Source organism: Impatiens glandulifera, chromosome 7 (assembly GCF_907164915.1).
Source record: "Impatiens glandulifera chromosome 7, dImpGla2.1, whole genome shotgun sequence".
In the NCBI taxonomy this organism is placed as follows: Eukaryota; Viridiplantae; Streptophyta; class Magnoliopsida; order Ericales; family Balsaminaceae; genus Impatiens; species Impatiens glandulifera.
Genome location: NC_061868.1, coordinates 49,399,422 through 49,420,927, shown reverse-complemented (window position 1 = coordinate 49,420,927; position 21,506 = coordinate 49,399,422). Strand labels below are relative to the sequence as shown.

The following is a 21,506-nucleotide window of genomic DNA, read 5'->3' as shown; positions in this document are numbered from 1 at the left end:
ATTCAAAAATAATAATACTTTTAGACATGTAAGACTTTATGGTAATCTTCACACACACACACACACAATTGGACACTGGTCGGGTCATGTTTTAAATGTATCACACGGTTTACATTTAATGTTTGGTATTCTTCTGTCCTTTTTTTTTTTCTATTTAAGGGCAGATAATAATTAATGTTAGCTTTCCCTTCCTCTCACCTGTTTTTTCATATATTTATATTTATATGCCCTATATATAGACTCCAAATTTAGGTCTAACTACTTTAACAAACGGACAATTAAATCATCACTATTTATAAATACTTTAACAAATGGGTTGTTGTTGATAATTAAGTAATAGTTAATTTACATTTTTACTAATGTATTTCCCTCCACTTGTGATCGTGAATGGTGGAGGAATATGAGAATTTTGACTTGACTTGCCTTGTAATTAAAGTATTTTCTTTAGTTAATATTTTATTATTTTCACTAATTATAAATTATTACTTACCTAAGATAAGGCTATGGGAAGTGTTGGGATTAGGGTTTTATAGTTAATAATTCAACTCAAACTTGTGTTATTATTAATGGGTTGAGAAATTAATATGCATGTCCTTTTTACATTATTAAATGTTTAATAAAAAAACATTTTCTTTTTATAAAATATCATTTTATATTAAAAATAGTGTAAAAATGCGTTTACAAATTAAAAATGAAAAAAAAATAATAATGTAAGAATTTTAAATAACAATTAGATAAAATAATATCATCTCGTATTTACCTTTTTTTCAGATTGAAACACGTGTAACATTAAAATTTTGAAACAAACATATTTATAATTTTTCTCTTCAAAATTTTTTCTATTTTCAAATCATCCACCACATGATGAGATAAATTGATTTTTAGTCATTGCGATATTATTGTTAGAATTTCATTCCATCAATTTGACCTAAAAGTTGGCTACATTTGTTGATGTATCTTTAGGAGAACTCACGCTCTTAGTAATGTCATAAATGAAGAAGATCAGTTTGTTATTAGTAGACTAATAGAGAATTAATAATTAGTTTTATTATATTATCATTTAACAATTAATTAGTCAAAATAATGTTTATCTGGCATTAATAAATAATAATTGTTTGGTTTTTGTGCACAATAATTAGATTTGAAAATAGACAGCTAAAAGGTCTTGTATTCAAAGTCCTCCTTTTACACATAAAGCTTAAGAATTGAGATTTGCAATAGCTCCTTCTCTCTCACACACAACACACACTCTGCAATTTACATTTCATTTCGTCTGTAAATTCATGGAATTGAAATCATTCTAAGAAAGAAAAAGGGGGTTTAGCTAGAGTTGCATTCGAGCATTTGGATCCGAAGAAGCGGCGAAATGGGCTTACTCAAGTATCTGACTGCTGTCCTTCTTACTTTGGCGTTTTACAGGACTCCAACTGTTTGTGGAAATGCGGAGCTGAGAGCTCTAATGGAGATAAAGACCTCTCTCGATCCAGAGAACAAACACTTAACTTCCTGGATCATGGAAGGAGACCCATGTAGCGGTTCTTTCGAGGGAGTGGCTTGTAATGAGCACAGGAAGGTAGCCAATATTTCCTTACAGGGAAAGGGTCTCTCCGGGAAGATTTCACCGGCGGTGGCGGAGCTAAAGTGTTTGTCTGGTCTTTACTTGCATTACAATTCTCTATCTGGAGAAATACCAAAGGAAATAGCAAATCTTACTGAATTGGTTGATCTTTATTTGAATGTAAATAATCTTTCTGGCTCAATACCGACCGAGATTGGTAACATGGCTAGTCTTCAAGGTTAATCTCTTTATTCCCTATCTTTATCGAATGACATGATTATTAACTAGTTATTTTGTTACCAGTTTTTCAGCTATGTTGTAATCACTTGACTGGAATCATACCCACAAACATTGGATCAATCAAGAAGCTAAATGTTCTTGCTTTGCAACATAATAGATTGAACGGATCAATTCCTTCAAGTCTAGGGAAGTTGGTATTGCTTGAAAGGTTGGATCTAAGCTTTAACAATTTCTCCGGTCCAATTCCAGCAACATTGGCTAATATTTTACCTTTGAAATTATTGAATGTCGAAAACAACACTCTTTCTGGCGCTGTCCCTCTTGGTAAGTAGGTTTCTTTTGTCATATAACTAAACAAGCTGAACATAAACGCGATTTTGACTTCTGTGATGGTTTTAACTCTTTCAAAGCTTTGAAGAGACTCGTAAATGGAGGAGGACTTCACGTTGAGAACAATCCAAGACTCTGTGGCATAGGATTGAGAGTTTGCACTTCATTGGATCACAAACCAGAAGATCCTATTGCAGGGAATGTCGATGATCCAAGTTTCCATGTTGACTGCAACAACCAAACACATTGTAGACACTCTCTTAAGATTTCGCAAATTATTGTCATATCCTGCGTCAGTTTTGTAACTGTCTCCTTGGTAGTAGCCGGCTTCCTGGTTTTCCTTAAATTCCAAAGGAAGAAACAGAAGATTGAAAACATTTCCAATGGATCTCGAGAATTCTCGAGAACTCAGCCGCCAGCCGAAGAAGAGGTCCTGAATGGGTTTAAGTTCAATTTAGAAGATGTTGAATCAGCAACCCAGTATTTCTCAGACTTAAATTTGTTGGGAAAGTCGAGTTTCTCGACTGTTTACAAAGGAACGTTGAAAAATGGATCAAATGTGGCGATCAAGAGTATTAGCGGTAACTGCTGTAAGTCAGAGGAGGCCGAGTTGATGAAAGGTTTAAGCTTGTTAACATCTTTAAGAAATGACAATCTTGTTAGGCTGAGAGGCTTTTGCTATTCAAAGGGTAGGGTTCAGTGTTTCCTTATCTACGATTTTGCCGCCAATGGAAATCTCTCAAATTATCTCGATGGAAGCAGATTTATTCTTGATTGGCCAACTAGGGTTCATATCATCAATGGAATTGCCAAGGGTCAGTACTTGTATTGCTTTAATCATATTCACATGTCTTTTCTTCAATTCTCTTATCTGTCTTTTCTTCAACTGAATTTCAGGCATTGGGTATTTGCATAAATCAGCTATAGTCCATCAAAACATTTCAGTGGAAAAAATTCTCCTTGATGGGAGCTTTAATCCGTTGATAATGGATTCTGGTCTTTTGAAACTCCTAGCCGATGATGTTATCTTTTCAGCTCTTAAGGCTAGCGCGGCTCTTGGATATATGGCCCCTGAATATGTAACTACAGGTCGTTTTACAGAGAAGAGCGACGTTTATGCTTTTGGGGTAATCATCCTTCAGATTCTTTCGGGGAAACGTAAACTTACAAATATGATGCGGGTTGCAGCCGAATCAAGTAGATTGGAAGACTTTGTTGACCCGAATCTCAAAACCAGCCTTTTGAATTCCGAAGCTGCTAAACTAACAGAAATTGCTCTTTTCTGCACACATGAGGTTCCTGATCAAAGACCAAGTATCCATACTGTTATTCAAGAGCTTTATTCTAAGTAAATTCCATACATTGTACTAAGTTTAAGTGACATAGATGATTGAAGCTGTGATTTTGTAAAATTACAATTATTCGACTTTTAACTTAAGAAATAAATAAAAAGAAACAGTGGTATGCTGTCTACAAAAACGCTCAAGAAACTGCTGCTTGTGTTTGATATTCTGAATACCATTCAGAAGGCCACCATTCGGGTATAATGGCCTGAACTTTTATGTTTTCCAGTCCTTGTATGGCAAGAGAGTTTGACCCTTTGAGTGCTTCATCTAAACGCAAAATGCCCAGACCACGACATCCAATGGAAGTTGTTACATTCCCAGTTTTCCTTCCAGTCGATGTTGATGTATCAATGACTTCTGCACCAGGAGCTATCTTCTCTCCAACTTCTGAAAAATAAGAGATTAACAAACCAAACATTTTAAATGGCTAGGCCTAGATCCGGAAACTGATGATCTCGCAAAAAGAAAATATTGGCCAGTCCTGTTTGATAAAGATTGTACCTTTCCCTTCATTATCGACAAACTTCAAAGGGAGCAACCGCTTTCGAATCACTCCACGGTGATGGGTGCGAGCAATGAGTTCTTGGCCAATATAGCACCCTTTATCAAAACTTATTGCATTTAAACCTGCAAGGTTGTACTCTAGTGGTATTGCCTCACCTAAATATTCATTTTCAATTGGAAAACCAGGTATTAACACAGTTTAGGATAAAGAAACTTGGTGAATGATACTAAATGTGTATATATTTGTACCTTTTGGGATGTCAGTCGAGCCTTCAGCTACTCCCCTTTCTACCCTCCAGAGACGATAATTTCCTTCATCAGTTTCCTTATTTGCCTCAACCAGTGGTGCTGTAAATGCAACATACGATATAAGATCCAGACGATTCGACATTAGAGAGACACATACAAGTAAAATAGTACAAGGAACCTCACGGGTAGTATTCGATGGGAAGATTCCTCTGAATCCCAAACAGTCCAGTCTAGGATCTTTATGCCACTGCCATCCAAGATCATCTCCATGGGAAGCTGCCACACCAATCTGATCAACTCCCCCTCCCGAACCAACAGAAGCAGCCTCTGGTTCTTCTTCTTCTTCTTCAGAAGATCCTAGATGGTTTTCACCATACCGTTGCCAGCATGAGTACTCTTCACCCACATTCTCTATGTCAACCTTGGACCTTAAACGATACCTGCATTTCCCATTTCAGAAATTTAAAATTAAACTAAAAGCTGCCACTTTTCAGTTCAGTAAGCATCTCAAATCAACAGTTGAACATGCTATCAGCTCAAGCAAACTGAGAAACATACAAGAACTATACTAATTTTCAGTTTGTAGACAAGAACAGGAGACAATTCAACTTCTCAGATTGCATTATGTTTCGATTAACTGATGAGAAAGTGAGAACATACTTTTTCAAGGATGTCAAGAGCTCATCCAGCACGGCGGTATCTACATCCGCGTATAGCTCCAATTCACGCGTGTCTGTCCCGGGTCCGGATCCAGTTTTGTCAAGCTTCTCATGAGGTTGAGATGGCTTATATATGAAGAAATCGTATAGAAACCTACCCTGCGGTGTCAACATTGCAGCATAGACAGGGGGAATCGTGGATGTGGGCATATTAGGCGTCGGGATAGGTAATCTTTTCTCACCGACGACGGGTTCCTCGAATTTCCGTAGGTCGTTGGTTAACAGGCCCTGAAGGAATTTGACGTTGTCGGGGCCTCTGAAGCGAAGAACAGTGCGAGATTTGAGGAGGGATGCCATTGTACCTACATTCTCGAGGTGGGTACTTTGGCTAGTGAAGCGCCGTATGTATCTGCATGACAATTGAACGGAAAATCTGAATCGGTGCATCGAAATCAGAATTTTGAGTCTATTCCTTCCACGGACAAGAAACTATGACGAAGAAGATGAGACTTCTCCTTGCGCCGGCGGCAATCTGGGAGTGCTGTGGACACGTGCTAAGTGACGAGATGCTTCGACTTTCAGCCACGTGTGTCTCCCTTAGGTTTTCCACCCGGTCCATATATCAGTTAGAGGTGCCGGTGACAAAATAAAAATGATGTCTTTTTTTTCTTAGGTCAAAATCAAACCCTGATTTGTAACATAATTTTTCTTTTATAACTAATTTAAAATTATCGCCTAATTATGTTGTATTTTTTAGATTTGCAGTTTATTATTTTGACTAATAAAGTCTCTTATATTCTCGTTAGGGGATAATCACTATTTGAGTGTAAATCAGGTATAACAGTCCATTCAACTCAGTTAGAGTTTTGTATTACACTGTTATATTTTATATTTTGTAATATATATCATATTATTTATATTTTAATTATAAAAATATTAAATATTTTTAATATTAATATATATTATTTTATTATTGAGAGATAATTTTGAAAGCACAATACAAATACACAATATTTACATATAAATGAGTAACAATCTCCTCGGAGTCATAGTCTATAAGATTTTTTGTCTGTAAAATAGAACCTAACAGATTTATCGTTGTTTAAGAATTAAATTGAAGAAGTTGTCTCAAGATGAAGGTAAATGTTCTGTCCATAATATAACTTAAAAATTGATATATCACGTCTAAGAAGAATTTGTGTATATTTTCAATACAAATTAACGATTTTATAACATTATAAATAGTTAAAGATATTTATAGCGTAAATTTAAATAAAAATAAATGTAAAATGAATAATTTCAAATAAAAATAAATGTACAAAAAATAATTTCAAATAAAAATAAATATATAATGAACAATTTCAAACAAAAAAAATATTTAAAGAACAACTTCAAATAAATAAATATATAAGGAGCAATTCAAACCAAGCATGTATAAAAATATATTTTAAATTTAATTGAATATATAAGAAACATTATTACCCATTAAAATTTAAAATTATAATTGGATTTTAAAAGTTTGGATAATCACGTTAGATTTTTTTAAGATGACATGTAACTGCGATTAATGTTAAATTGTAGAATTTTAAAGTTTATTTTCTAAATTAAATTAAGACCGATTATTAGTTATCACGAAACTCCCATTAAATTAGACAATATTTAACCATAATAGAACTAAAAAAACACAACTTTTCTATACTTGAAATACTTTATATTAATTAAAAAATGGACAAATGTTGAGGTTTCCCAGTGCTATAAGAGCTACACTTATTAAATTAACATGAAGCAAAATGATCCGATTAGCAGTTTTTAGCATAATTAATTATCAATCTTTATGGATTAGGATGGTGACGAGGAAGTGATTAAATTAAGACAAGTTGTCAAATTTGTTTTTTTGTCTATAAAATGTCAAACAATACGTTAAAATAAATTTCAGTAAGATGTTTTAAATATGTAACTCTTTTTCTATTACTCAAATAATCTCTACCTAACTCACACTGAATAATTTATAAACTAATTAAAGGCATTTAAGCTTTCAAGTTTAATATTTATTTCAAATGCTAAATGCACTGTCATACTAGTTACTCTAAGAATAATTAACATTTCATCATTTTTTTAATATTTCTTATTGCCTAAGTTAGCTCAAATTGTACTACTATAACCTGGTCAAGATTTTGAATAAACTACTTAGAATTTTTCGTACATTTTCAATGTACCTTTCTCCCTTAAAACCCATTAAAGGAGATAAGAGGTGACATTTACTAACCACCCTTGAAAATATTTGCCCATTAAATATATAAGCTTCTTTTAAAATTCTCAAAAATATTGAATTAAAGATAGAACACATACCGGAAAAAGGAAATTATAGATTAAAAGTATGATTTCCTCACTAAAAACGTCGTAAATTAGAATTAGGGTTAACTGACTTTTTAATTTTTAAAAATATATAATAAAAGTTTGAATTAAATTAGAACTTTTAGCAAAACTTCTTTGTTCTTCTTTTAACATGTGGTCATAATTGTTACAAGATCAAACGCGTTAAAAGCACACTATTATATTAGAGGGGAAAAGGATCAAATTGCCACCTTAAATATATAATATCCTTAAAAAAAATATGAACAACATGGACTAAAAAAAGAAAGGAAAAACTCTAGGTCAACTAATCTTGTAGTTATATAAGCTATTAGAAGTTATCCATCCACGTATCATCCATATATTTATTTATATACAGCACGTATCATATATATAAATATATCCTATTATTGGAATTGGATACAAACAAAAAAAAGTCAATAATCAGAATTTAGGGACAGAAAGAAATAGAAAGGGGTATTCCAACCCAACCCCCGTTCAAAAGTTGCCCCCCCATAGTATTGACATATTAAAATGGTTTGATTTTTTCAAAGTCCAATACCCTTAACTAGTGTCTAAGTTAGGATTTAACACTTTAAGGGTATATTCTTAAGAATAATTAAATTATTTACAGATATAAAGAGATAGAAAAAGTAAACCATGGGTTATAATTTAAATTTGACAATAACACATATTTTTTCATTTATAATGTCTTAAATTGAGGTAGGTAATACCGAACTTGAAAAATTAAATTGTTTGATAAGAATTTAGAGATTATGTTAATAAGTATTGATTCAATATTTTATTTATGGGGAAGGTGTGAAACTGGCTTCTTTGGAGTATTCGTATCCTTAACATAACATATGGACTAAAAACAAACTATTTAAACCTTCAAACGACAAAGTTGACTAGCTAATACATGGGTAACAGTTTTATTTGTTAAATATAGGTCTAGTTTGATTTAACTAACACTCAGGAAACCGAAAATCGAAATATTTAGTATTAATCTCTATATTGAAATCAAACTAACCTTATCCTGTAATAGAAAGAACACTTGTATTATGGTTTGATTTGGCAAACATTTGAATTGATCCAAACATGCCCTCATCATGATCATGATCACAATCCAGGTTGGATTTGCGGCAACCAAAATGTCAACTCCTCTCTTTCTCTCTCCTCCCAATTTAAATAAATGCTCCCATCTTATTACATTAACTCCTTCCTATTCATTCACAATCACAAACTAAAGTAAAAACAGCAACAACAATAAACAGAGGATTCTTTTGATCGAGATGAAGCTTGTTTGGTCACCTGAATTAGCCTCCAAAGCCTACATCCACACTGTCAAAACTGTAACCTTTTTCCACTTCTTTTCATCATTCAATTCAAATCTATTCCGTTATAGCTTTGTCCCAAGCTGATTCAATTTTTTTTTTTTAAATTCCAGTGTGAAAGTTTCAGAAGAGACTCCAGCAGCATTGCAGAGCTAATTTCCGCCATGGCAGCAGGATGGAACGCCGGACTGATAGTAGAAACCTGGTCCCTCGGCTGCCCAATCGCAACCAGCATCGGTCTCATAATAGCAAGCATACACACTGGAGGAAGACACGTCTGTATAGTCCCCGACGATGAATCGGCAGACTTTTACAGGGACTCCATCAGACTGGCCACCGGCGAGACTCCCAATGTTTTGGTTGGACTTCACACAGAGAAGATGACTATGTCGGCACTAACCGGCATAGACTTCTTGCTCTTGGATTGCAGCAGCAAAAATGATCTCGATATTCTAAGGGTGGCAAAATTAGGTCACAGAGGAGCCGTTCTCGTTTGCAAAAATGCAAACTCAAAAACCCTATCTGATTTCGGCCTACAATCGGTCCTGGGTGGCGAATCACGGAAAATTGTTAGATCAGCTTATTTGCCGGTTGGAAATGGGTTGGATATTGCGCATGTAGCTGCAGAGAGTTCGGCAGAAGATGCTAAAGGGAACGTGAAGGGGAAGGGGAAGGGGCGATGGTTTAAACATGTAAACCCCGATTCTGGAGAACATTTATTTATTAGGAAGTAAGAGTTTATACAACGCAGGTCAATGTATAAAAAAGAAGAAAAATACCGGCAAAAACAGATATATGTACATATTTTCTGATTTTTAAAACGTGAACAGTTTGTCAGATTTAACATAAAACCCTTCATACCTTTCAAAGTGATGATGAGGTTTATTATGCTAAAAGATGATATGCAGTTTGATTAATTCAGTCCCAACTGTCTCGGCCTCTTCTAAACGCCTTCTTTTGTGATTGAGCCTTCTTGTTATCCAGCCTTTTTCGCTCTCCCGCAGCAGCTCTTTCAAAATCAATGAATAAATAATTGTCAATTTTGGATTACAGTGTTTATGACTGTTTGGTTTGTTTGTATGTAATAAAAGAAAAGTGGATTCATTCATTCGATTAAAGCAAGATGGCACTTACAGTTTGCCGATTTTTTGAATTTGCTCTTGTGAAGGAGGAGGGGGAACATAGGACGCCGCATCAATAATTGCCTGTTAAGAAGAAGATAAAAATGAAACAGAAACATCAAAACAATGATCCCAAGTTTAATATACCTACCTACCTGTAGTTTCTCCAATGCATCTTCAATGTTACCCCTAAAATGACATGGAAACCGGTCATCAGTACTAAGTAATAATGAAAATACAACCTTAGACTAACTACTACTACTACTACAAAGACAAGAACCAACTTTTGTGTTCGGGTCTTTGTCGAAGAGACAACAAGCTCTCCATCTTTATTGATCCTGTTCTTTTCCTGTCGATAACTTAGATTTAGCCATCTTCATTTGAAGGAAGGAGAAAGCATGTATGTATGTAACAGATGTTTAGCTAAGATCAGGATTCAGTACTAACAGATTGGATTATCTTGTCTCTAATCCTTTCACTCAACCAATATGCGTTTTTGACATTGAACCTCATGTCCACCTTTGTGTTCACTGTCATTAAGAACAGAGGTCTGTAACAACAATGTATGTAGATCAAAGGACACTAAGAGAAGTAAAAGACCTTTGTTTACATTCTGACCGCCAGGTCCTCCACTTCTTGCAAAGTTCACAGTAACATGATCTACAGCAAAGGAGAAATAAAACATTACTATCATAAAATGAGTTCAGTTCAGTGAACCCTAATTTGCAAACACGTACAGAAACTGACCTAGTGTGATTTTGGGTGGTGCGGGTTCGCCGCTTGCAGAAGCAGCTCTTAACTCGGCTTCCATTATTAGATGCTGAATTTGTGACAGCCGCGACGATGACTTCTTCCCCGCCGCACCTTCTTCGCCCTCGCTTGACGCCGCGCATCGGATAGGGGAATAGCTGATTCTCCGGCAAGAGGAGATGAACAAACTATTTGGAATCCTTTTGTGTAAAGACATACGGAGTAGTAGACCTAGTGATGGACGGAAGATCTCCTTCGCCACCATTGTTGCCGTCGCCGTCGCCCGGAATGCGCTTGCGGCCATTTCTGTCTATCAGACAAATACCCTAAACCAAAATTTGTGGTTTCTTTCAATTTACAAAATCCAAAATCTTCTGAAATCCTTTGTGCCACGTGTATATTTAAATCTAGTGAACATTTTTTCTTTCTCTACAATAAAATTACTACGCTTTTATTCCTAATGACTTTGTTTTTAATATTTTTAATAGTAGATTTGTGAATTTTTCTTATAATATATTCATTCACATCTCATTTTATTTTATGGAGAGTTATATATAAAAATAAATTATTTTTCTCTTTCTTTTTTATTTTCATCCCACATTCCCACCTAGACTATTCGAGTTCACACAAGTCTAGTTACATAAACTTATTTCATCGAGTTGGCCTGAATCATGAAGATATCGCTTTATTAAGTTTTGCATCCGCTCTAACATTAGTCAATCCACTCTTTGTATGTTTACCAATTAGTTAAAGTTTCTAAATGCGTTTGGAACCTTACATCTCCTAATTATTATTTTTAACTTTAGAGCAAGAGAGGAGTAAAATTAATTAATAAATAATATAAAATACAACTTACAAAATTAATACTCATCAAAGCTAATAAACTAGGAGTATTAAGGTATAGTAGCCAATGTCAAAAAAATCTCTACAAAATATTATAAGCGGAAGTTAGAAAATATTTTTTGTGGATGGTGCATAAATAATGCCAGAAAAGGTAATGCTAAATAATAATTAGATATTTATACATATGACCGGAATAATAGTGAAAATTTTGTATAAGGTATGGGAAGATAAGTGTAAGATCAAATAAAATAACTTATTATTAAAATAAATAAAAAATAATTTTAGATCTCATTATTTTCGTCTAATTTGCCGTTAAAAAAGACGTACACGCATTCGAAAAATGTCACTAATATAATCGAAAGGTATATGCAGAATACGACCCATAGTTGATTGAAAATATTATTAAGATCACAGATAAAATATATGAACCGTTATAAAAAAAATTTGTAATACTAAAAAGAAATTCATCAAAAAGTTATCTATAACCTTTTTTTATTTTTATTTATATTTTTTTTAGAGACAAAAGAGAAGAATTTGAACAATAATAATATATATTTATTAGAATAATATTTTTTTAAATATTATTTAGATATAACAATTTAATAATATTTTTAATTCAGAATTAATTAATGTATTTTCAAACAAAACCAATATGTATAATCTGCACTATAATAAATAATTTTATCATCTTTCCAACTATTTTAATAATCTTATTAATTAAACTATTTATTAAAACTCTTTTAAAGAAAATATTATACATTAACATCTTTTAATTTTTCACTAAACATCTTAACTTTTCATAATATTAATTCAGACAAAATTATTTAAATAACTTTTTAACTAATCCCAACCCAAACTAGTCAAAGACTTTGTTAAAATCTTATTTTGCTAATCTTTTGAAAATTGATAAAAAAAAATAAAATATTTAACTTTGTTGTTCTATCATTTCTTTTAAATCAAACATTTTCTTATGAAATAATTTTATTTTTGACAAAATTAACATTCCTTTGATACAAAGAAGGCTAAATATGCTTTAAAGGAAATAAGGGTATAATGGTAAATTCGTTTCAGTCGGCCTGACGACGGAACGACTAAGTAGACTTTGCGGTTGTCCCCGTCGGAGCTTTACAATTCCAAGTTTCAACTTTTCTCTTCTGGTCAATTTATGCCACGACCAACATTAAACCATTTCTGAGCTTCGATCGAAACCCATTTTTTCGATTTTGAGTTTCTCAATTTGCGGCTCTCCGAGATTACCATGTCAATGTCTGATTCAGATACCTCGTCTCAGGGCGGCGACTTCAAGAGCTTCCGGCAAGTCACCCGTGATCGTAAGTCTACCCTTTCTCTTCCTATACATGTATTTGATTTTGAATCTGGTTGGAGGAATTGGCGCCGTTAGTTATACTAGATAAGGCTGCCTTTTTCTATGACAGTTTTAGTGAATTCCAATGGATTCTACAACCAAAGCTGTGTATGCGAATTGGGTATCGAGAGGCGTGAGTTTGGAGTGAAACCCAATTGGATCTTATCAAGGGGATAAACGATTATAGATCCTTATGCTTCGAGAACATTATTCTACTTGGTGTCCGTCCCATTTCATTTTATCTTAGTAATGAATCAGGGAGGTGAGATTTTGAGTGTCCTGAAGGAGAATCATGTGTTTCCTTGCTAATAAGAGTTATCTTATTGCGAGCTGAATCTCTGGAAATTGGATAATTGAGTGTAGCGAAAATTTATATGAATTGCAAACTTGATTGCTTTCTCTTCTCACTACTAGTCATTGGAACTACTGCATTGCTGATTTACACATTTCATTCATATTCAATTGTACAGGGCTGTTATATGAAATGCTTCGATCAACAAAGAAAGGGGATTCTAAATCAACTTGGAAGGTACATTTCATATTTAACTCTTTAGACTGTTGATTTCCTTGTCTTTTTGTAGCTATCTGCCAAATTTGGAGCTGCGTGATTGTACTGTTACACTTGATTTCGTGTCTTTTAAGTCTTTGGAGACACTTTCATTTGAGTTTGTTCACAAGTTGACTGAAATTGTGAGAGTAACAAAAAAATCATTTTAAAATACTAAATACTAAGATATTTTTGTCATTTAACTCAAATAATCCACTTTTTCATCAAACAATATTGCCAAAAAAAAAACAGATCGAACTAGCTCCATGTTATCAAATCATATTTCCTGTTGGAATAGCAAGTTTGGGTTCTCCATCTTGTTAATTATGTATTCTGTAGCAGGTTCGCGTCTCCCATCTAGTTAATTATCTTTTTTAAAAAATGGTAATATATTATTAACAAAGAAAAATAATTTGAGAGCACAAAGAGGTTACTCTCATGTCTCAAAAATCTAGCTAGTTTCTTTTTTATATACTTCACTCTGATCTCGTTATGTTCAAAAGGAAAGTGGCATCTGCAGAATGCCTATTGGTGTAATAATCTAAAGCTTCTACTTGAGATCAATTGATCTGATCATGGGGATATGTTAGTTTTTCTGTGTTTATAGCCAATCCATCTGATATTTCAAGGTTGCTCCTGAATGGGAGAACACAGTGAAGTGTTATCTGGCTGTGAATTGCAAAAATTTACTTCTTGTTGTATTAGGCGCATAGATTGTCCCACAAGCCTGTGCCATGGTCTAAAAAATGATGTGGTTCTTGGTCATATACTATGTACCTTTTTTGTCATGATTTCAACCTTCATATTTACTATATCTGTAGGTTCTCATATTGGACAAAGTCACTGTTAAAGTAGTGTCTCACTCGTGCAAGATGGCTGATATTACAGAAGAAGGTGTTTCATGTAAGAGATTAAAGCTAGTCTCCCTTATTTATTTTTCTTCACTTGCGATGTACTACATATGTTTCAGCAGTCTTTTTGATAAGTGAAGCTGTTAAATAAATTCTATTTCGTTTTATTTTATTTTAGTAAGGAGAGAAATCTAAGGGTTTTCTTGGGTCCAGATCAAGAACATAAATATGAAAAGCATCTCCTCTTATCTATTGTACATAATTAAATGGACCAATGAATTACACAGCCAGGTTAAATTAGCAGTTGAATATGAACTAATGCATTGGTCTGTCAAATCATTCGCTTATCATGATGCTCCCATAGTTTTCTGATGTATAAACAAGTGCATCTTCGCTACTTTATGCCAAAGTGGGACGATTGTTGCATCTTATCTAGTGTTATTGTTGAGAGGAACCAAAATATAATAATTTTATTTTCATTGTTTCGTTTGTTTTCATATTTTAGTTTGAGAACTACTTGAATTTTGAATTAGTGGAAATTGCCCTTTGGTGCAATATTTGGATTTTGGCATTTGTGAAATGTTAATTTTTTACTTTCTTTCTGCAGTGGTGGAAGATATATATAAAAGAAGACAACCCTTACCCTCAATGGATGCAATCTACTTCATGCGGCCAACTAAAGAAAAGTAAGGCACTGTTCAATAAAATAGCTTATCACCTTATCTAAATAATTAAGTGCTTATTTGAATTAAGTTCATTTGATAATTGTTCTCTAAAAGTACTTACCTATTTAGATTCAGTTAAATTGGCTTAAATCGATAGTCTAGTGTGTATAAACGACAACTATAACCCCCAAAATTAATCAAATTATTTTGTTGCAAGGGTAAAATAGTCTTTAATTATTTTTTCATTATTAGTTTCACATTTTATCAAATCAACTTACATATCAAGAACTTGAAATTCAGATATTTTCTTTTAGCTTGTTCAGCCTTTTTCTTTTACACACTTATTCGACACTTAAAATTTTGTATTCAAACACTTAATATTCAGTTTTACCAAACATGGAATGTTCTTATTTTATTTCTTCTTCATTGAGTCCAGTCTGATCATTTCTCTGTTAACCTTGCACATTTTCATATCCTTCTTAACCGGTCCCACCGCAGTCAACTTGCACCATGTAAATCCGGTTTACAGGCACAATCATTCTACATTTTCATGTTTTTGTGGATTGTTTTTCTCTAATTTGTGTGGCACATTCGAGTTGCTTCCATGGTGTTCTTGAATGTGGATTTGTAATTGTCTTTTTCCTTTGGACTTCCCCCTAATTATGATTTGTCAACTCAGGTGTCCTATTGAGATATAAGCCTTTCAGTTTCCCTTTCATAATGAACATTCTGTGTTCTTTCAGTTTGTAGTTTTCTTAACCCTTGAAATTGTTAGAAATTTTTATAAGATTCTGAAAGCTCTATGCACACCTCAACTATTCAATACCTTACCTTATAGAAGCTAAAGATGTACATATAAGGTGGTCCATGATGTAACTCTGTTTATTTGTCAATCTCCGTTCCTCTCTTGTCTCTTCTAATGTCTTTTTACTTGATTTACAGTGTGGTTATGTTTTTGTCGGACATGGCTGGAAGATCACCTCTTTATAAGAAGTATGAGTACTCTTTTACCCATGAATTGTTTACTCCTAGTGTCATCGAGGAATTTATTAACAGCTGTTTTGACTCTCTTTTGTGTTTCAGGGCATTTGTGTTCTTTAGTACACCAGTTCCCCGAGAATTGGTTAACCAAATTAAGAATGATGGGAGTGTCCTAAGGCGCATAGGCTCTTTAGTAGAGGTTTGAAGTTTATTATTTTACTTAATTTTTAGGGGTTTACTTGTTAATATATATTTTTGATTTGTTTAACATGCAGATGAATTTGGAGTATTTTGCAATTGACAGTCAGGTATGCGAGCACACTTTTAATGACTAGCAAATTTTAACATATGCCTGACTTATATTCTATCCATTTAATTTATGGATGGATGTGTGATCTAGTAATGTCAAATTCTTGTTTAACATCTATTTACATGAACCATAATGTAAATGATGAAATATCAAACACAGCGAGGAGGACCTTATCAAAATCTCTTGTTAAGTAAAACTGATCCTATATGATGGTCTGTAAATGCAGGGTTTCATTACTGACAACGAGAGGGCTCTAGAGGAACTCTTTACAGATGATGAGGGTACTAACAGAACTACTGCATGTTTGAATGTGATGGCTACACATATTGCTACAGTTTTTGCTTCATTGAGAGTACGTAAGATTTTTATTTTTTATTTTGAAAATGGTCCGGTCATGAAACTCGAATCCATGACATTGCGGACATGAATTCTTACGCTTTACCACTGACTTAAATGAGTCTTATGCAAGTGCTTAAGATTATACGTGAAGATTTTGAGAGACAATAGTAGATGGAAGAGGATCTTCTTGTATATAAAAGTAGTGCTTACAAATGATGCAAGATTACATTATATAGACAAAAACAAAGAAAACAAATTAAATGGTATCATATGCAAACTGTTCATTAATTCATCACCTAAGAACACCAAATTTCATTAATTCTTCAATACGCAATTCTTAATTTGTGATGTATCTGTCAACCAGTACATTATTTGTGGTCTTGTATTTTGCAGGAATTTCCTCGTGTTCGCTACCGTGCACCTAAATCCCTTGATACAGACACTATGATAACAATACGTGATCTAATTCCTACAAAACTTGCTGCTGGTGTCTGGAACTGTCTTGAGAAATATAAATCCCAGCTTCCTAACTTTCCCCAGACGGAAACATGTGATTTACTCATTGTAGATAGATCAATAGATCAGGTTTCACAATGCTTATGCTGACTAAATGTTTTTTTTTTTTTGCATCTGTTCTGTTCCCATGATACTGAGTTTCTTAAATTGCATTTCCAGATTGCTCCAGTGATCCATGAGTGGACTTATGATGCCATGTGCCGTGATTTGTTAAATATGGAGGGAAATAAATATGTGCATGAGGTATGGAAATATTGTTGCTTAAGATTTTATTGTCTGTTTGATACTGGATTCTGCTGAGTAGTTTATAATGAATAGGTTCCAAGCAAAGGAAATGCTCCACCTGAGAGAAGAGAGGTTCTTTTGGAAGATCATGATCCTGTCTGGTTGGAGCTTCGGCATTCACATATAGCTGATGTATGTCTCTCAGATGGTTGTTTAGCTATTCAAATAACATAATATTTTCTTATCAGTAATACCTTCACAGGCTAGTATACGGTTGCATGAGAAGATGACATACTTTCAATCAAAGAATAAGGCTGCACAAATTCACCATGGTTCAAGGTTCGTGTATGCTTTGTCAATTCAGTTTGAAAACCTATGTTTAGAAACCCCATGATCATACATCAGCATATTCCCATTTAAATATTGCATACTTTCATTTTTGTAGAGACGGTGGTGAAATATCTACTCGTGATTTGCAAAAGATGGTTCAAGCCTTGCCCCAGTATAGTGAACAAATTGACAAACTTTCTCTCCATACTGATGTGAGTTTCTTCATGTGTGTAATATTTTTTTATAAATAATTAGTTAGAAATAAATTGCATTTATGTGTACTATTTATGCTTCACTAGTTAGAAATAATTATTTAAGGCTTCTCTACTATTATTGTTTCTGTTGTAGAAGCCTAATAATTATTCTTCAAAGATGCTAGTTGATGTGAAATAAATTAGATAATCAAAACATATATTAAATGTGTAGAGAAATGCCAGTTCATGCAATGAAAATAAACTTATGTTACAGATTGCTCAGAAGATCAACAATATTATTATAGAGACAGGGCTAAAAGATCTCGGGAAACTGGAGCAAGATCTTGTTTTCGGGGATGCAGGGACTAAAGAATTACTTAATTTTCTGAGAACAAATTTGGTGAGTATTTAGCTATTGAATCTGGACATGTGTTTCATAAGAAGAGTACTAGTGTGTATATGTTTGTTCTGACATATAACCTTTGTTTTTGCAGGATGTTACCCATGAGAATAAGTTGCGGTTACTGATGATTTATGCAGCATGTTATCCTGAGAAGTTTGAGGGTGATGAACTTTCTAAGTTAATGGAGGTTAGTCAGCTATTTTTACCATCTTCAATGAACTTCCCTCCTTTCCTAGCCATTTTCCTGCCAAATGAAAGAAAATTGGGGAAAAAACAGAAGCAAGTTTGCGTCTGGTTCTCATCCATGTCTAATTAACTTTCAGTTAGCAAGGTTACCCCCTGATGACATGAATGCTGTGCATAATATGAAGTTGCTAGAGGGATCATCAATATCAGATACCAAAAAGAGCTCATTTGGAGGTTTTTCTCTACAATTTGATGCTAACAAGGTAAAAAATACTGTTGAACTTCTCGTCAGTAATTCCTTTCTTGTTTTCAATACTGCTAGTTCGTGCCAATAATTTATCGCTGGTCATCTGTTATTTTGGAAGAGGCGTGCTGCTAGGAAAGATCGTGGTGAAGAAACACTGTGGCAATTTTCACGTTTCTACCCAATGATAGAGGTAGCTGCCACCTCCTAGACACTTTTTAGTGATTCATGATGGAGTCAGTTCGTCATGTTAATAAATATTATTGTTTACACTGCAGGAACTTATAGAGAAACTTGGGAAAGGCGAACTGTCAAAGAGTGAGTACCCGTCTATGAATGATCCAAGTCCATCCTTCCATGGGACTAATTCAAAGACTGCTACACTGACAAATAATAACGGCGCCCCTGCTCCCCATTCGATGAGACAAAGAAGGGGAACATGGGCTCAGAAGCAGCCGTCTTCTGATGATGGAAACTCTTCAAGGTACAGTTCCCTACTTCATTAGAGCTAGCAGACATATTGTTTCTTTTAAATTGATGCGATCAAGCATTCCTTTTTCCTAGTGATTCAATTTTGAGACACGCTTCAAGTGATTTCAAGAGAATGGGTCAACGTATATTTGTTTTTATTGTTGGTGGAGCAACTCGTTCAGAGGTACCAAACAACCTTTTTATTTATTTTTTCTAAATTAAGACGTGTTCTTCATAACTTTCAAAATTAATTTTCAGTTACGAGTGTGCCATAAGCTGACAGCTAAGCTCCAGAGAGAGGTTATATTGGGATCAACTAGTATTGACGATCCCCCACAGTTTATCACGGTACGTGCTTTCCCATAATTTATTCACTCTTTTGCGTGTGATCATAGGAGAAACGCTGATTTAGTTTTTGCATACATAATCATTCAAATGATTTTTCATATTTGCAGAAGCTGAAGTTGTTGAGTCAAGACTTGTGCCTGGAATTAGACCATCTTCAAATGTGAAAATGAAGATGCAATATTTGGAGGAGAAAGGATCTGGAAAATGAGTCTTTATCCTGTTTGTAATAGTACAATATTGTTGTACAACCTCCCATTAAATTCAATTTTTTTCACATTAATATTGTTACCCCCTACTTGGGTGGATGTGATTCTTCGCAACTGAAATTTGCAATTTTTTGTTCTTTTGCAGCTCCTTAATGAGAGTGTTGTTTGTTTGTATACATTACTAATGATTAATGTATGTGATTAGCAAACCCAACCAATTTTGTTGGGGGCAGTTAACATTTTGATTGTTACTTACCTAGGTAGATCTTAGATTCATGGATAATAAATGTAGTCTTTTTTTTTATTTTTTTTTTATTTGTAGGAACTAATACTTCAACCATAGGCACTTGGTTAGTTATTCTCTTTATAAGTTCTTTTACTATAGGTCAAGAGTTCTAACATTAAGATGAACATATTTTTATTTTAACCTGACCCTTGTAGTTGTGCCAGTTTGTGCAGATGTATATGTTGCATGGGTAAGCCTTCAAATTGGGGCGGTCCTAGGTAAGCCCAGCAAACCCTCGGGTTAGGGCAGCTCATTTGGCAGCCCGCTCTCTAGGGCAGCTCATTTAATAAGAATCTAAGTAAGTTAGTTAAATTTATTGTGTACTTAAATAAAAGATGTTGTAGCATAGTGGTTTAGGTTAAAAGTTAAGAAATTATTTTGATTATGGGTTCAAATCTCATTAAAAATAATTTTTTTATTATTTTTTAAAATTAGACCTAGGGTAATAAAATTAATTTTACATTTTTTCAATAGGGGCTGGGGCAGTTCAAATCTCGAGGCCGACTCTGGGTAAGTCTTCAAACTTTTGGTATGGTGAGACTGAGCAACCTAAAGGCCGGCACTACTCCTGCTACAACTTAACTTGTTTTAAGTGGAAATCGAATTGTTACACTTCAACTATAGTATAAAGTCAATATCCAACTAAGCCAATTAATAAATATAAAAAGAAAATGAACATATTACCAAATAATGATTGTTGGGGTCTCGAGTGTGTATATAGAAAAAATCATTTCGGAGGGTTGAAACTTGAAAGTGCAAATCATGATCCCTTTAAGCTTGCATCCTTTGTATATAATAATCCTTTATGTAAGGTTTGTTTGGTCATGCATGTCTGCTCCATCATGAGAGCTTAAATAATTTTGAGTGAAATACAAATTTATAATAAAAAATAAAAGCAAGTTGGAACAAAATAAGACTAAATTTGTTTTTTTAATCTATAAATATTTGGCTAAAATACACCAAAATAATACCCTACATTGAATAATATAGTATATGAAACAATAACTAATAATTGTTTATTCATCAATCAATTACCCAATCGAGAAGGAAATACATGTCCACTATGTCTATATATTTATGTACCTAATTGAACTAACTTATTATTAATTAGTGGGTACCTTTAACAAAGCTTCTTGTTCTGCTGTATGACTTCTTGAGATTATTGAATGTATTTTTTTTAGGTAGTTTAGGGTTTAAGCTACCCTAATTGAATTTTTATGCTAGGACGGTCAAATTAACTGTACTCCTAGTCACATATTTTATTTTTACCTAAGAAGCTAGTCTGATTTCCATTTTTATTAAAACGTTTTAAATGAAAATTGAATTCGTAATATTTGATCCCTTAGGAATTATTATTCTTAAATGTCATTTTTTTTGTCTTACTTTTTCTTATGTTGATTTTATAGCTTTTGTATTTAAGTAGTTGCTTTAGAGATAATTTATTTTTATATGCACACTTTTAACTTTTTAAGAAAGTATATTAATTAGGTGGGTTATTATGCCATAACATGCATGCATACACTAGCAAAATATATATAATATAAAAAAAAAATGCCACAAACACTAATTAATTTAATCATGATTGACTCATAGCTAAAAAAGCTAAAATTATATTTTAAAGAACTCTCTGCCTCTTGTTACATGACTAAAAATATTGAGGTGAATTTTAGTTTTAATGGGTGTTGCTTTTATTCACTGTTGACTTTTGAAAGGCATGAATTCTTTGATGAATGTGGACATAAATAGATAAAC

General features: G+C 33.5%; 5 protein-coding genes across 5 annotated transcripts; 3 read left to right on the top strand and 2 right to left on the bottom strand.

Annotated features, from left to right (window-relative positions):
- The first annotated feature begins 1,200 nt into the window (after window positions 1-1,200).
- Window positions 1,201-3,601, top strand: LOC124944708 (LRR receptor-like serine/threonine-protein kinase GSO1). Its single transcript, XM_047485037.1, has 4 exons — window positions 1,201-1,796; window positions 1,862-2,122; window positions 2,209-2,943; window positions 3,026-3,601. Exons 1-4 carry the CDS (start codon window positions 1,367-1,369, stop codon window positions 3,478-3,480), a joined length of 1,881 nt encoding a protein of 626 aa, XP_047340993.1. The 5' UTR covers window positions 1,201-1,366; the 3' UTR covers window positions 3,481-3,601.
- LOC124944709 (putative transferase At4g12130, mitochondrial) lies at window positions 3,425-5,455 on the bottom strand. Its single transcript, XM_047485039.1, has 5 exons — window positions 4,888-5,455; window positions 4,411-4,667; window positions 4,228-4,326; window positions 3,976-4,134; window positions 3,425-3,861 (listed from the first exon to the last, which is right to left on the bottom strand). Exons 1-5 carry the CDS (start codon window positions 5,331-5,333, stop codon window positions 3,611-3,613), a joined length of 1,212 nt encoding a protein of 403 aa, XP_047340995.1. The 5' UTR covers window positions 5,334-5,455; the 3' UTR covers window positions 3,425-3,610.
- Window positions 5,456-8,530: 3,075 nt separating this feature from the next.
- LOC124910139 lies at window positions 8,531-9,306 on the top strand. Its single transcript, XM_047450755.1, has 2 exons — window positions 8,531-8,590; window positions 8,686-9,306. The coding sequence occupies exons 1-2, from the start codon at window positions 8,531-8,533 to the stop codon at window positions 9,304-9,306; spliced, it is 681 nt and encodes a 226-aa protein (XP_047306711.1).
- On the bottom strand, window positions 9,276-10,802 carry LOC124910710 (peptidyl-tRNA hydrolase ICT1, mitochondrial). The gene is made up of 7 exons (XM_047451391.1): window positions 10,441-10,802; window positions 10,294-10,353; window positions 10,141-10,223; window positions 9,978-10,042; window positions 9,849-9,882; window positions 9,707-9,777; window positions 9,276-9,581 (listed from the first exon to the last, which is right to left on the bottom strand). The coding sequence occupies exons 1-7, from the start codon at window positions 10,745-10,747 to the stop codon at window positions 9,491-9,493; spliced, it is 711 nt and encodes a 236-aa protein (XP_047307347.1). The 5' UTR covers window positions 10,748-10,802; the 3' UTR covers window positions 9,276-9,490.
- Window positions 10,803-12,402: 1,600 nt separating this feature from the next.
- LOC124945292 (SNARE-interacting protein KEULE-like) lies at window positions 12,403-19,709 on the top strand. Its single transcript, XM_047485694.1, has 21 exons — window positions 12,403-12,617; window positions 13,123-13,181; window positions 14,021-14,102; window positions 14,658-14,736; window positions 15,658-15,708; window positions 15,799-15,895; window positions 15,972-16,004; window positions 16,233-16,358; window positions 16,739-16,930; window positions 17,021-17,104; window positions 17,180-17,278; window positions 17,349-17,425; window positions 17,532-17,628; window positions 17,885-18,010; window positions 18,105-18,200; window positions 18,337-18,462; window positions 18,565-18,636; window positions 18,722-18,927; window positions 19,008-19,098; window positions 19,173-19,262; window positions 19,370-19,709. Exons 1-21 carry the CDS (start codon window positions 12,545-12,547, stop codon window positions 19,424-19,426), a joined length of 2,013 nt encoding a protein of 670 aa, XP_047341650.1. The 5' UTR covers window positions 12,403-12,544; the 3' UTR covers window positions 19,427-19,709.
- The last annotated feature ends 1,797 nt before the right edge of the window (window positions 19,710-21,506 follow it).

What these genes read in the sequence shown, in the direction of transcription:
- LOC124944708 (XM_047485037.1), top strand. Translation starts at nt 1,367, where the DNA reads ATGGGCTTACTCAAGTATCTGACTGCTGTCCTTCTTACTTTGGCGTTT. An exon ending in TAACATGGCTAGTCTTCAAG is followed by an intron (nt 1,797 to 1,861) that starts GTTAATCTCTTT and finishes TTTTGTTACCAG; the next exon opens with TTTTTCAGCTATGTTGTAAT. An exon ending in TTCTGGCGCTGTCCCTCTTG is followed by an intron (nt 2,123 to 2,208) that starts GTAAGTAGGTTT and finishes ACTCTTTCAAAG; the next exon opens with CTTTGAAGAGACTCGTAAAT.
- LOC124944709 (XM_047485039.1), bottom strand. Translation starts at nt 5,333, where the DNA reads ATGCACCGATTCAGATTTTCCGTTCAATTGTCATGCAGATACATACGG. An exon ending in CTCTTGACATCCTTGAAAAA is followed by an intron (nt 4,668 to 4,887) that starts GTATGTTCTCAC and finishes TGGGAAATGCAG; the next exon opens with GTATCGTTTAAGGTCCAAGG. An exon ending in CTTCCCATCGAATACTACCC is followed by an intron (nt 4,327 to 4,410) that starts GTGAGGTTCCTT and finishes TTGCATTTACAG; the next exon opens with CACCACTGGTTGAGGCAAAT.
- LOC124910139 (XM_047450755.1), top strand. Translation starts at nt 8,531, where the DNA reads ATGAAGCTTGTTTGGTCACCTGAATTAGCCTCCAAAGCCTACATCCAC. An exon ending in ACATCCACACTGTCAAAACT is followed by an intron (nt 8,591 to 8,685) that starts GTAACCTTTTTC and finishes TTTAAATTCCAG; the next exon opens with TGTGAAAGTTTCAGAAGAGA.
- LOC124910710 (XM_047451391.1), bottom strand. Translation starts at nt 10,747, where the DNA reads ATGGCCGCAAGCGCATTCCGGGCGACGGCGACGGCAACAATGGTGGCG. An exon ending in CGGTCAGAATGTAAACAAAG is followed by an intron (nt 10,224 to 10,293) that starts GTCTTTTACTTC and finishes TCTTAATGACAG; the next exon opens with TGAACACAAAGGTGGACATG. An exon ending in ATGCATTGGAGAAACTACAG is followed by an intron (nt 9,778 to 9,848) that starts GTAGGTAGGTAT and finishes TCTTCTTAACAG; the next exon opens with GCAATTATTGATGCGGCGTC.
- LOC124945292 (XM_047485694.1), top strand. Translation starts at nt 12,545, where the DNA reads ATGTCAATGTCTGATTCAGATACCTCGTCTCAGGGCGGCGACTTCAAG. An exon ending in ATTTTCTGAGAACAAATTTG is followed by an intron (nt 18,011 to 18,104) that starts GTGAGTATTTAG and finishes TTGTTTTTGCAG; the next exon opens with GATGTTACCCATGAGAATAA. An exon ending in GTGGAGCAACTCGTTCAGAG is followed by an intron (nt 19,099 to 19,172) that starts GTACCAAACAAC and finishes ATTAATTTTCAG; the next exon opens with TTACGAGTGTGCCATAAGCT.